The following is a 15,592-nucleotide window of genomic DNA, read 5'->3' as shown; positions in this document are numbered from 1 at the left end:
GTTCTGGACGGAGTAAGCGGTGATGTTCTAAAAACCACAGAATGCGAGCTTTCAAAATTTTTTCAAAAAGGATAGCGAGGCATGATCGTAGCGCAATCGGACGATAGGACGCGTGACACGATAGGGGCTTATTGGGTTTAGGTATAGGAAGAATATAGAATTTACGCCACGCCTCCGGAACAGTAGACGATTGTAACATGACATTATACAGACCTAAGAGGTAATGGGAACTGGGAATCGGCAAATGTGCAAGAACCGAATATGGTATTAGATCTGGACCCGCCGCCGTATTACCGCATCGGCTTAGAAAAGCTACGAGTTCGCCTTCGGAAATTGGCTGAAGGGGAAAATTGAGGGGAGGTCTGGGGAGGACAATCGACGCGGTATACGGGTGAATGGCAGATTCTTCCGGTACAAAATCCGGCACTATATGGGACATGAAAGGGGGCCATAAAGCATCAGGTAGAGGAGAACGTACAGCAGGATATGCACTACTTACAAACTGATTGTAATGTCGCCATAACTGTGATGTAGACGTCGAACGGGAGAAACCAGAACAAAATTTCACCCACGCCTGACGTTTACGCATGTTCCAAACACGTTTTGCGATGGCTTGTTGACGCTTGAGAGCGAGGTAGTTTTCCAAATTAGAGTGATGTTTGTATTGGTGAAAGGCATGACGTCGTGCAACGTTCACCTCATCACAGGAACGATCCCACCATGGAGCCGAGCAACGTCGTTGGGACAGCCCGCAGATATTAACTGGAATAGAACAAGTAATAGCGCGACACAGTTGCATATAGAACCAGTTATAGCACTGCTCCAATGAGGACGACGTGATAATAGGGGCGACTTTGTGAGTTTCACAAAGCAATGATTGGAACAAAGACCAGTTTGCCTGAAGGGTATTAAGCTTACAGTAAGTGGGAGAGAAGTGAGTAGAGGACTGACCGAAAGGATTGTGAGAGATCAACAACGGGAAATGGTCACTACCCCAGTCATCTGGTAAGACCTGCCAAACTAAGCGAGAATATAAATCAGAGGAAGCGAGGGTAAGGTCAATTGCTGTAGGTGAAACCGAAGGGTGACCATGCCAGGTAGGTTGACCAGTGTTAAGTAAAAGTAGACGCGATTGATAAATGGAATCCAGAAGGTGTGTCCCAGCAATGTCTGTTTTGAGATTACCCCATTGAATATGGTGACAATTAAAATCCCCACCCAAAATGAGGCTGCCGGAAAACTGGGAAAAAAAAAAGGGTCCAATCTGAGGCAGTGATACAGAGACGGGGGCGAACGTAAATGGAGACAACAGACAACACACTACCCTTGAGGTGAAGATTAACAGCTACAGCATCTACCTCAGCCATCCCCGGAGGAAGTCGAAGAGAAAGGTCCGAGTAAACCAAAGATTCATGTAAAAGAAGCGCCGTTCCCCGGCCGGGAAGGGTGGATACGACATTCCGGTAGCGTGGAATACGAAGAGGCCGAGAATTTAACCCAGATTCGGATATCATGAGAACGTCTACATAGGTGGACGTAAGAAACTGTATGAGAGGAAATCTGTTAGAATGAAGAGATCGAGCATTCCATTGCAAGAATGTGAGTGGATGTTGAAGCATGGTAAAATATGCAAAGAGACGCTAAGAAAGGTGGAAGAAATTAACCGAGAATAATCTGAAGGAAGGATTGAAACAGTCCTTCCTTGTCAAACGACACTGTCGGGTTCTGCCGTACCATATTAAACATAACTTCCAAGGTATCCATTAAGGAGTTCAGTTTAGAGCGAGTGTGCGCAGAATATGGACCTGCGGAGGAAGAACGATGTTCACGGGAACCATCGAGTAGAGAGTCTTCCCCTGGGTCGGCAGGGCTCCTAACGGGTACTTCGGGAGAAACGCGGGAAGTGGCAGGCGACGGAAGATCAGGAGGACTAGGCTGTAGAGCATGCATTGAGAGGTCTGGGGTGTCCGGTCGGAATTGAGCATAATAACGACGAATATCAAAAGAGGGGGAAGATCCCTGACCCACCATAGGGGGAACCGCTTTGTAACAGGTCAAGTATCCATCAGGCCGACTATTCTGCGTCACAGAAGGTGACTGAACTCTCTGTGCATATGAGTGATCAAAGCGAATTGGGTTAACTGAGGGAAGTTGCACAGCCCCCGATAGGTGGGGAAAGTCTGTTGGCGTCAAGTGGGGACGTAGCGGTCGACGTACAGCTCGAGATGGTGGACGAAATGAAGTCTGTGTTGTAACCAATTCCTTGGCGGCGTTGTAGGGCAAATTATTGTGAGCCATAACACGCTTCACCTCCCGCTCGTACTCCCACATAATGCAGTTTTTCTTATCAGTAGCGGAATGAGACCCGTGACAATTCACACAACGCGGGCGAGCGGAATGAAGACACTTGTCAGGCTCGTGGTCCTCACCACAGTCCGGGCAGAGCGCTACCCGGGCCCGACAGGTCTTAGTGGAGTGACCGAAGCGGAAGCAGCGGTGACACTGAAGGACGGACTGTACTCGTGGGGAAACCGGGAAACGTTCCTTATAGATGACAATAGCATCAGGCAGTGATTGTCCTTCAAAAGTGACTTTGACCAATTTGATGGGTTGTCGCGGGCCAGACGGAACAAATCTAGTAAGACGTTCCAGGGACAAAACTCTGTGTGAGGGGGACTCAATACCCGACATCAGGTCTTCTACGTCAACGTCCAGAGGTACTCCGTAAATAAGGCCTTCCCTGATTAGTAAGCTCTGAGGAATGAAAGCTGATAAATTATGTGCGCGAGGGATCTCGGATCGCAAGAAGCGATTAGCGCCATGGAGAGAGGTAAAAGTTATTTTAAGTCTATGCGGACCGGCCCTTTGAATGAACTCAATGTCCGGATTCGGGTGCAGCTTACGGCCGACAGAGAGGGGATGGAGGTTACCGACATGTTTGTCATTAGATTCGATAAGAACAACATAGGGACCTGGGTGTCGATCGGGAAAAACAAGGTTCCAGCTTTGGTTGTACCTTATTTCTGAAGGATCAGGAGGTGCCGAATCAGTCTTGCGGTTAGCCTTAGTTGTCCTATCTTCTGAGATGTCTTCATCCTCTCTTAATTTTCGTTTGCCTTGTTGTGAAAATTCAGATTCCATAGGTAATATATGTAGAGATGGTAATGATGAATCAGAAGTTTCTAGATTATTCCATGATGTAGCCACAGTGCGAGCACGACGATCGTTCCCGCACGGGACCACAAACACGACTGTGTTCCGAAGACGGAAATAAAGATGGCGAGAGCCGTTACAGCAGCTGTTACGTCATCGCAGTGCTACCAACGTTTGATGTTGTCAAGTTTCAGTGTTTAAATTGAAATTTTTGGTACGACCTGAATTAAACCAAATTTTGTGCAATTTTATGTTAAGTAAGGCCGAGAGCGGCATCTGCGATACTACATCAGATCACAGAAAACTGAAACTTTAATTTAAAAATAATTTATTTATGTTTTTCAGTATTTGTTTACATTTTTGTTTGTCACAAATTTATATATCATTCATGTTAATTAACTTCTATATTTGTTTTGGATAATTGCTTTGAGCTTCGCAACCTTTCTCTATGTTAATAATGTTAAATTTAATATCTTTTAAATGCTTAATTCAAGGCCGGTAATTGGTCGATAGATCGGCGGATATTTAAAAGACATTGTTGGTTATAGACGCTTTTAATTTTGTAAGGGAAGAGAAAAAAAAAACTTCGATGTGCCATCTTGTGGCTTGTGTGTGTTGTCGCGTCGGGCCTTGCCGACGTGACATTTTAAATATTATATAGCATCGCTACGTCTCTCAAATTGGCGAGAAAAATACGCCCCGAGCTTCGGCGAAGCTCTGAGAGTAATGGTTTTATTGGGGCTTTATCTAAAACCATATATCATCAAATCTTCAGGTATGTCTATATGCTATGTTAAATCCTGAGCAGCCGCGTCACCGAATCATAGCACTATTTGAGGTAGTGATCATCTGCTGTCTGATTATCCTAATTGTTTTAAATCTATCTCCTTTGAATAATATTAAAGTCTCTAGTTTTCGTGGAATTATGGCACAATTATTATGTTGTACGACTTCACTCAGAAGTCTTGAAGGATATTGAATTTCATGCGAACCGACGAATACTGAACTAGCTAAATTTATTTTTATCTCCTAACAAATGAACTTTTGTATCTGTTGTGCCCAACGTAATTTTATTAGCTACTTAATATGTTGTTTTCTTTTTATTCGAAAGTGTAAGCAACCGTCTTCGTAATTTTATTTCTTTAATGATAAACAATAAAAGTATTATAATTAGTATTAAATTTATTTTTCTGTCTAATAAATAATTAAGTTGGGTACCTTCGGGTACTGGCGCCCATTAAAGATTCAGAAGCGCATGACAGGGAGAATTTATTAATCTGTAACTGTGAAAGGGCTCATTTACTGTGACAGTAGATTGTGTACTCAGCAGGCGGCATTACAGTAGATAGGAGCACCATAGGGGAATAATATTATTTCGTTTTTATAATACGATTTTATAACAAATACGCATCCAAAATACACCAATATTATTTATAATATGTTACAATATTTTTTAAAACATTGTGCAAAAGATCCCGGGTGTAATTGGAATTATTATGTGTAACTGTAAAACACCATTGTTCGTTAAAAACGTTTTTGAAAATTCAACAATACTTTTTAATAACCGTACTGATTGTGCTGAAAATCGGTGGAAGATCGTAAAATTATATAATGTTATTTATTCAAACGACAAAAACATGATTGAAAAGTCAAATCGATTGTTGTTCCAATCGAGTGGAAGAGAGATACGGCGCATGCGTACAATGAGCGTAACGGGACACATCCATAGTGGGACAATGTGTGTTACGGGACACTTTTTCGTGCGTGCAGGCGGCGTTCATCAATTTATTAGACGTTGTCATATCAAAAATGCACTCATTAATTTACATATTGAATCGATACTTGGTTAGATCTATGGACGAAGCTGAAAATATATTTAAGTAAAATACCAGAAAAGGGTCAGGTTCGAGAAATAAAGCACCGCAAGTTCTTTTACAAACATAATATTTATTACATAATTTATATTTTACTACAGGATCACTTGCGAATGCCAGCTATCTTATAAACATTTAGCGCTGCATAGGCGTGAAATGACTAATTCTTAGCTCCAATCGGTTTGTACTAGACAGAGACCAACCAGAACAATTACATACATAGTCCTCCTCTTCTTGGCAGAGTTTCTGGATACCGTGTTTAACAGTTTGCTCCACATCGCCACAACTGTAAATTACTGCAGCCGATGTCTTGTATGCACACTTCTTCACTTTGTCATCGAACGGATATGACTTTACATATATACATTTCAACCACAAGTAATATTTCAAAGGTCCGTTTGTTGCTACGTCATCTGTAAGCTGATTGATTATGTTCTGTCTGATTTCGTCAAGAAAATTACAAAGGTCTTTCCACTCACTAAACGTATTTAGATAATAGTAGTCTTTCAATGTTCCACGAAATGCAGACTGCGCCAAGTAGAGTAGAGTGGGGTAAAAGTGCGCGGCGGGTAAAAGTACGCAGTGCTGGTATATTTGTTCCCACTAATATTATATTGGAAAACCTGAGTGGGTGTTAAAGGTGTCATGTTGGAGCATCGTTACACGTAAGAACAGCTGGATAGTACGAACGGCATAAAAACCATGAGGTAAATATTGTATTTCATGATACTGATGTAATATTTAAATTTCTTGGAACTAGTTTATCAAGAAAGGAGTTAGTGTACGAAAATAATACGCTAGGCTGTTTGATAAAGTGGTTTTTCCCGAGTGTCGTAAAGTATCAGATAGTTCGCATTGCATACCACAGATAGTAGCACTTCCTGGAAATGGAAGAGAAGTATTGCGGGGGCAAAAGTATGCAAGTATAAGAGGGGTAAAAGTTTGCAATGCGAACTTTTACCCCGCATACACATCTGTAGTTTACAGTCCTCTGAAATATTGTGGGTAATGATTGTAATGTGATCTTTTTTGACGTGACAACGTCTAATAAATCGATGAACGCCAGCTGCACGCACGAAAAAGTGTCCCGTTATGCACATTGGCCCGTTATGATGTGTCCCGTTACGTTCATTGTACGCTTGCGCCGTATCTATCTCTCTTCCACTCGATTGGCTTATGCGTCCGATTTCATTTCTAAACATTGACTAAAGTTTTAATTGTTAACATTGAAACTTTATTATTTGAAAAAAATTGGCTGTCTGTCTGTAAAGTCGGTTTACGGACGATTGTTTAACGTGAAAAATTATGGTCATTCATATAATATTGATGATAGATATTTGATTACAGTTCATTTATATGAAAACGTGTTCATAATTATATTTACACTTTATAGCTAAACGTCAGTTTGTAAAATTAAGTACAAGTCATCTACACGTGAACTGTTTCGTCGACTGTTTATGAAGTGAAGTGAAAAGTTAATGTGGTTTTAATTGCTTATTAGAACAAAAATTTCAACAAAAAAGGTTAATTATTTTTGCATTTTAAAAATATGATTACTAGTATAATTTCAAGTATTTATTCTTTTATTATTAAAATAAAAATGGTTCAATTTTATTCATAAAAGTTTGCAATCATTTCATCAATGTTTGGTTATGACGTTGTCACGTTAAACTATCGTCCGTAAACCGACTTTACAGACAACCAATTTTTTTTGCAGGAATTATCAGAGGAAAATGAAGCGAAAGCTGTGTACTCCAGAGATTTTGACGATAGCTCGACAGAGACTTGCATAACGAGATTCTAAACGTAGAATAGCTACAGATTATGGCATTTCAGAGGCCACTCTACGTAAAAGACTCAATTAAAGTAAGAATCCCTTAGTAAGGAAATTATTACGTCTAGTAAGTTTACTAAAACAATTTGTGCACCAATAAAATAGAGTTCAAAGAAATAAAAAGTTTAAAAAACTCACAATTTTTAATGGTTCTGGCAAAGAAAGATGTTATTTATGATAACTGTTAAAATACATTATAACCCCTACTGTTTTTTGAAGCTGATAACATGCTAACATTTGCCACTTAAATCCATTTTTCTGTGTTATTAGTGTTAAATTGTAATGAATTAGTGTCTTAAGTAAAACTCATATGAATCTAAATAAATTATACAATTCAATTTTTCTTTTACAATTTTATGGTAACATGCGAACTTTTGCCCCACATCATGCGAACTTTTGCCCCACTGGTGGGGCAAAAGTACGTTTTTACTTCATGTCGGCAAACACATCCTAGCATTCACAATATTTATAATTATGTTAAAATACCTAGTTAATAAGACTCACGAATGATAATAGGTTCTATGTTACAAATAACAAATTGTTTGCTCTATTAACATGACAGATATTTGAGTCCAAATGTTAAGTGCGTCCTTTTGCCCCACTCTACTCTAGAGGCCATTATCATTCACCTGTAGAGCACCGACCACAGTCTTAGGTTTAGTTTCATGTCCAGACGTCATACCAATCGGATGCTACGCATCTCTTTGTTTCCCTGTACGCTCACGAGTCCCCAATCTAAAGCGAGGAGTTGAAATTTTTGCATGTAGTTCAACAGTAGCCACACGGACTCCACCTTTACAGTTTTTCGCATGTCAACGTAAATTATCAATTCGAGTAAACCATTCATGACACTCATCACAGAAAAACTTCATGCGAGAAGGATTCTTCTTCTCCTCTCATGTATTTGTGCATCATGAGCAAATGCAAATGTCATATCGCAGTAGCTGCAAAGATACCGTGGTGATGAAGACGAACCCGAACCAGATGTCGATGTTACTGCAGTTGTACCATTTACAGGCATACACTTATGTACATCAATCATTCGCTGTTGCACCGAAACCTTTACTTTCTGCCGCGCAGCAGGACCTTTGCATGTTTCCAAGTATTTCTTCAAATTAGCTTTTCTTGTAAATTGCTGGCGACACTATTTACAGCCAAACATTTTACGATAAAGGTTTTTAGCACATTCTCTCTTCTCGTGTCACCAAGTATTGCTGATGTTTGAGAAAATCTCGTCGCAGTAACGACATCGATGTTCGTTAGTTGTTGACGAATCACCATCCATTGAAGTTTCCATCGAGGGCGAAAAGACGTCCTTCGAGGATTCCTGTGCAACCAGTACTGAAGTCTTTAAGCTCTCTTCTACTGGTACCACGACTGTTGAAGTCTCCTCCAGTGTTGACGACGTCTTTGCCAACGGCTTATGCTCCATCTTAGACGTCGCTGACGTCAGGGTTCCCGTAGACGATGGTACAACGTCCATTAGTTCGCCGTTAAAGATGGTAAAGATGCCATCGAGTTCACAAGAACAGGTAATTACGCGTCTTATGCGCCAGAAGAAACAAACCAGGTGATCCTTACATCATCGACGACAGTAACAAATTGAGCGACCTGCTGTCTAGGACTCGCTTATTTACATGCACCCGTAGGAATAGTACGCTAGTCAAATCATGAACCATTGACTATAATACACGAGTCAAAACAAAATATAGAAAAGAAGCATATATCATCGAAAAAATTCGATGCGTTGTGACACGTTCTCGTTTCATGAATTCGATGTAACCAATAGACGCTAGGCTCCAACAGCTCCAAAAATCCAAAGCTACAATGCTCCAACAGCTCTAAAGGTCCAAAGCTCTAATGCTCCAAATGCTCCAACAGCTCCAACACGCTATTAACACGCAATGTATGCACAATACACACAATTTACGCGCAGTACACGTAATGAACACACAGTACACGCAGTAAACGGAACGAACACGCAATGTTCACGCAATTGAAGCGCAATACAAGCTAAGTACACGCAATGTACGCAATTTTTACGTAATGACTACGCTTCATTCACGCAGGTCAAGCATTTAATGAAAACGAAGCACATTTGGACGGAAATTCTACAAAACGAAAGCGCATTTAACGAAAAGGAGGTGCATTCTCACATATATTCAAATCGGTACGATGCCATCGACAATGATAAGTTATATAATGTCTACAACAGTATATAAATCCAACAGTTTTTAGTTCCAAAAGTAATTGGCTCCAATAGTCAATGGCTTAATCAGTCTATGACTTCAAAAGTATTTTGGCTCCAAAAATCATTGGCTCCAACAGTCATTGGCTCCAACAGTCATTGACTACAACAGTCATTGGTTCAAACAGTCATTGGCTCCAACTGTCTTCTGCTCCAACAATCAATGACGTCAAAAGTATTTGACTCCAAATAGTCTTAGGCCTAGCGCTATTTGACTACAAGACTAGGAGGCTATGAAGCTACGAGACTATAGGACTGCATGTATACATGAGTACTTGACTACGAAGATACACGTCTACAAGGCTCCAATTACTACATCTGTCTTCGGCGGAATTTTCTCTTTCTGTCAGAAAAATCCTGATGGGCTGCCCATCCAAGGGGCAACAATACAGACAACCTTTCAAAAACACCCCTGTCAAAGATATCGTGATGGGCTGCCCTTCCAAGGGGCAACAATTCAGGATTATAAAATTACGAAAATAGACACATTTTAAGATACTGGAAGGGCTACCCTTCCAGTCGCTTTACAAATTAACCACTGTCAGAAAAATCCTGAAGGGCTGCCCATCCAAGGGGCAACAATTCAGACAACCTTTCAAAAACACTACTGTCAGAAAAATCCTAATGGGCTGCCCTTCCAAGGGGCAAGTTTTCAGAATTATTTAAACACTTAAATAAACATGTTTTCAGAAATGAGATGGGCTGCCCTTCCAGTCGCTGTACAAACAACCATTGCCAGAAAAATCCTGAATGGCTGCCCTTCCAAGGGGCAGCATTACAGTCGCCCCCGCCGACAGGCCCGCGTCGCAACGATATATCGATAGACGCGAGACGGCGCAATCGATGTAGGACAAGGGAAAGCTTCTCCGATTTATGGATATATATTTGGTAACAATTTACAGTAATACTTTTAAAAAACCATGGAAGGCTTTTTTTGTCTGCTAAAAATTGTTCACTGTGCAATTACGCCAAACTAGTTGGCCTGTCCGGTCTTTCTGTTATGGCGCGCGGAATTCGCGCGGGAATAGTCCGGGCAGCTGCGAGTAGCCCGCGGCCTCGGGAGTAGAACTCAGCCCTCCGGGAGGGACGCACGCGCCGGAACACGTGGAGCAACTCAACACGCACCGGGCAGGTCAGCTACTGGGCAGCACCATGTAAAGAAACCCCGCGAGTGTATTTCATAATTTATTTCCGTACATTCTGAACATTCCCGTAGTGACTAATTACTGTGTGAGTGACGCCTGAGACGGCCAGTAAGGGCACAAGAAGTCGACTCTGCCGACGTACCGCTGCCTCTAGTCACGTGGCCAATATCCCCCCTGAGATAGTCTCGTGTATCAGTGCACGTTATCACTGATTGGCGCCGGGCACAACCGCAATCATTCAACACCTATCCGCGAGGCGGTGGGTTAGACGTCAACTGAATATAGGAGATTCGGTGAAAATACGCGAGCAAATGATGTCCAGCGCTCCTAGCGGCTACCTCTACCTTACAAAACTGTCCATTCTGTCTTAAGTAAACAAGATTTGTGTTCCGTGACACCTTAAGTAGTGACATTTTTTATCAAAAATATTTTTGACCTTAGGTTTCACCGAGCACCCATAAAAAGTATTGGATAACAGTGACAGGAGTCTCTCATGACAAATGTGCACACATATTTCTGTATTAATGAAAATTTCATATTCAATACAGGTACATAACAATAGCATAAAAATTAAATACTATTCAGTGGCAACAATGTGAATGTTAATATTTTAGAAGCACAATTTTAAATATTTTTTTTTTGTTAAATATCCTGATACAAACAGCACTATTGAATTTATGTAGATTAAGGGCCGGGAGTTTTAAACATTGATTTTAACAATGTCGCATTTAGTATGCATGCACTCACTCACCTTGCCGATCCTGAACTTGGTGTGTTCACGCTTCACTAGCAGCACACCGACCATGACACCTATAAAGTATGGAGCTGCTCTGTTCTCAGTTCTCACATAGACGTCGGTGAAGTACTTGTAGCTGACCACGTCAGCTGTGTTCCTGCAGACCACATATTACATTACAAAGTGTATCACAGTTTCCTGCAGTGACACAATACCCATCGGTCATCACACTCATGCGTGTCAGTATTCCTTTTCCTAATGCATGTTTTGTGTAAAATAAAATTTTGGTTCGAACATGTAAAATATTTAATACGTCAAGATATTTTGTATGGCTTCGTCCGACTATATTGTGTGTTGTTAAAGTTCATTTATTCACAAGACTTAGTTTAATTTTAAATTGTCATATAAAATTTTATATTGATTTTGTAAGGAAATATATTTTTTAAAATTTTTAATGGTTATTTTAACTTACAAGGTGCTAATTTGAATATTTTAAAATAAAGAAAGTAATTATAAGTTCCAAACCTTTGTAAAGTATGGAATTTAATTCTTATCGAAACAACGATACAGCTGTTCCAACGATCCTGTTCCAGCTGCCACGGTCAAATCGCGCACAGAAAGTCACGAAACAAGCTAGCTGCACTTGTCCCTGGCGCGTGCCTAGAAGGTGAATAGCACCCACCTTCCCCCAGTTTACTGGGAATCCGCAGTAGAGATTTTATTAAGTCTTAATCGAAAATTGACATCCTTTCTTTGACATCACGTTTCTTTAAACAAACCAAATTCTCTAGGGATTAGAAAATTCTCTGGAGAATACGTCGTAAGTGAAAAAGAAAAAATTATTTAGGTGTATTAAGACAATAACTTAACTTTGAGCGGATAACTTTATAAAACATTATATTTTTTTAAAAGATTAACTCTTATTTCACCCAAGATAGAGATAGAATTTTACAATGTGGTAAAAATGGGTTTTAGGTTTTGTATGTTTACTATTCACATTACGATCATATTACACACCCTTTGATAAGCTTTAGACATAACATTTATTTTAATAAGAGTAAACTTAAACTTTTTGCAGCACAAATCTCAAACTAAATTTAAAAAAAACCTTAAGAGACTCATTACAAAGAGATAGAAATAATACGCCATATAATAAGGGTATTATTATCTAGCGGTACTATAGAAAAGTATTGTCACCGCGTTTAATGGTCACGAGACGTTTCGAGTTGATTTTATACATTAAAAACACATATCGACACAAGAGAAACATAACCGTACCTATGTTGAATCATCATCTTGTGACATCACAAGTCATAGATACTTTCTTCTTTGAATTATGAATTATGTGGCCTACAACTTTACGCCAAATGACCAATGGATCAATTTGTTTCAGTGCAATCATCAATTTCAATTCGTATGTAATCAAATATCAACATGTAAATGTCACACCCATGCCTTACCCGGGACTCGAACCTAGGACCCCTTGCACCGTTAACCGGTGTGCATCCGACTACACTACGGAGATCGGCACAAGTCATAGGCTCCTGCGATGTGCTGTTTAAGACAGTACCCTTCAAGCGAAATCATGAGGGTTCCTTCAAAACAGCTTCAAAATTAAGAGTACCAACCGAGATCTTAGCAAGAAGAAGAATACAACCAAAAGACTCGCATATGAATCGATTGTTTGGACTACAGTGAAGTACCTTCTAGAACTTTCTGTAACTGTCCCAGACTTTCTATTTCATCCAAGAGAGTTTTAAAGGGGGAGGTAGGAATTTAGGGTATAAACACTCGGCGTTTTCGGCAGTTCAGTATGTAGCAGCAAGGACCATCAAGACGATGCCACCATGAATCAATGACATCCAAGAGAGAGATAGAGAGAGATAGGGAGAGAGAAAGAGATGCTCGAGAGTATGGAGTTTATTGGAGAACCAAGTATATATTGTGTTCGTTATTTTCTTTCATGGTTATAGTTATTTGTATAAGTTTGATATATTTGCCGTTGTACAAGTTTACCTGTAAATTCATTAATGTTTTCTGACACATTTTTTCTTGGTCTTTTGTGTGTGATGCATCTGGCAAAGTAAAGGTTAGTTTTTTTTTTTTGGTGCTCATAATGCTCTGCACATGTTTGCACTTTCTGCTCCTTCTGTGCTGTTCACATGGTGGCCATAATTATTTTAGCATAGTAATACTAACTTTACTTTCCAAAGCCTTGAAATTATTGGTAATTTTAAATTGTGTTATTTTTCAGAGAATTAAGAATGTATCGCTCAAAAACATTTATTATAACGTAACTTGATATATATTTAACGGCTGAGAATAATTTTGAGTTAATTTCGTGTGATCAAAAACAAAATATATAATAACTTCATTGTACCTGAAAAAATAAGGAGAGAAGACTGATTATTTTTGTATTGTTCATGTAAAGTTAGTTTTATCTTAATAAATTTACTTGTCTTGTCTTGTTAATGTTCTGCCCTCTTCTAAAGTTTTCAGCATTTAGTTTATTTCCGTTGATTTTCATTTAATATGCAGGTTAGGTCCCATCTGCGCAAGCAGGTGTTTACCTTGTGATTTGGTAAAAGAGTAAGTGCCTGCAGTGATTATTTTGGGACTAGATGGGACCGGGCTCATTTCCTGCGCAACTCTGAGTACCTTTGTTATTTTCCTTTTATAAGTGTGGCAGAATATGTAATAAATGGTGAAAGTGCATAATCTTTGATCGGAAAAGTTGCTGGGTGTTTGTAATCATATCTACAGGACCCCGTAATGGATTGATCCATTTCCTAAGCAAGGCTTCCCTGAGCGCGTTCCTTACCGACGCTGGAATAGCATGTCAGGGATCAGATTCGGTGGACCAGTTGCGGAGTGCAGCCCGTTCATTAGTTAGGGAAGGACAACGAGGTCGTTAGTGAATCGTGTGAGTCGATTCTAAAGAATTTGAAATCTCTACCCAGTAGTGTGGTAGATAATGTTCCTCTGCTAAAGAGTCTTGGGCTGTCTTCGGTCGTGTGATTTTTGGTATAAATTTTGAAAGTTAGTAAACTGGGCATTTGTAGTGAGAAAGTATTTTTTTCTGCAGCATTGTTCAAAGTTCCCGAGTTACTTCAACCTATTTTTAGTGAAGCAATCCACAAAAACTGAGAGTTAACCAAATTAAACCAAAAAGTGTGATGGAATGTGGGCTCGAGCATTGCGATTCAGAAAATTAGACTGCAGATCCTGGATAGGAGTCAAAGATCGCACGATTCTATGCATTCGTTTATTTATGAAAACATGTGTATAGTGGATGTGGTAGATTTTCCCTGTGAAGAAATTTATTTAGTTCAATTCAAGTTGTCTAACTTCACACCAGTCTTTTTTTCTTCTAAGAAACCATCCACATTATTGGAGATGCTCATTTTGGTCACACAGATAGAGTAACCATAAATGACAGTGGTACCAGTATAGTTCCTAAACCTAGAGTATCAACACTTCAGAAGTGTGCTTGATGATCTGCAAAATGTCACCAATATTAGCTTAGGCTTATGTGGATATTTCTTATTTGTGTTGGAAAACACTGTTTGAAGCAAGTGATCATCATCTTTTGGCTTTATTTCGTAGTATAATACACCATGTAATTGTATTCGCTTACTAGTTTTGGCAAGATATCAAGCCACTTGTATTTTCCATTAGCCATGAACTGTCCTCACATCTTGGTGCGCAAAATTCTGTTAAACATTTTGACAACAGAGGCTTTGAGATTACTAAATGAAGAGCAGTGTTTAATGTAAAATTTCTTCATCAAAGTCTTGAAAGTCACATTGTAGAATTCTTTTCCGACAACCATTTGCAGGTGCGATGGTACACGTCCATCTGGCAAAATGTCTTCCATGACCTTGGTTATGTCAATTGAATTCATTGATCTCACATGTCTGGCCCAAGTAAACTTGCTTTATACATCGATGACCGTCAACATGTACTTGAAACATTTATTTAATCAGGAATATGGTATCATCTCAACAAGATCCGCTTGAAATAAATCATTAAGTCAGTGAACTACGACTTTGCACCGAATGTATTTTCGACTTGCAGGAGCGTGAAGTTCACTTGCTATTCAATTTCGCCTCATAGTATGTTGTCAGCTTCCCTCAGTTATTCAAAAATGGAGACTATTTCGTTGATGTTAGAATAGTTTAATGCACTAAGAGAAGTATGTAGGAGACTTAACCTATCGAACAATTCGTTTGGGACGTCCCAATACACAAAGTCAAAGTTCTGACCACTTTATTGCTTGTTTTAAATCTTCACCATGCACTTATAGTTCACCGAAATAATTGATGAGAATGTCGATTTTTTCATTATCTTTGTCCTTATATATGCCAGTTTTCCAATTGTTATCGCAAAAAAAAAATGCATGAATTAGTTCTAGAAGTTTCTTGTACTATTGTAAATCTTCAAGAGAATATCCTTTAGGTTCCCTGCGAAACAGCAATTTGTACAGACTCGGAGTCCCATGTGTTTAGTGCTCTTCTACATATATGCTATTTTGTGGTGAAAAGTCTATTTCTTTAGCATCAGGAACCACCTAATATGTTTCCTGTGCATTCCATAGGTCGT

General features: G+C 39.5%; 1 protein-coding gene across 1 annotated transcript in view; it reads right to left on the bottom strand.

Annotated features, from left to right (window-relative positions):
• LOC134532346 (nose resistant to fluoxetine protein 6-like) overlaps positions 1 to 15,592 on the bottom strand; it is a 71,063-nt gene that overhangs the window by 29,009 nt on the left and 26,462 nt on the right. The window contains exon 5 of the mRNA XM_063368772.1: positions 11,006 to 11,147. Coding sequence (XP_063224842.1) covers positions 11,006 to 11,147 — 142 coding nt within the window. The remainder of the gene's footprint in view (positions 1 to 11,005; positions 11,148 to 15,592) is intronic.

The sequence above is a fragment of the Bacillus rossius genome, chromosome 5 (genome assembly GCF_032445375.1).
Source record: "Bacillus rossius redtenbacheri isolate Brsri chromosome 5, Brsri_v3, whole genome shotgun sequence".
NCBI lineage: Eukaryota > Metazoa > Arthropoda > Insecta > Phasmatodea > Bacillidae > Bacillus > Bacillus rossius.
Note: the sequence above shows the minus strand (reverse complement) of the source record. Positions and strands in the feature narration are given on the sequence as shown.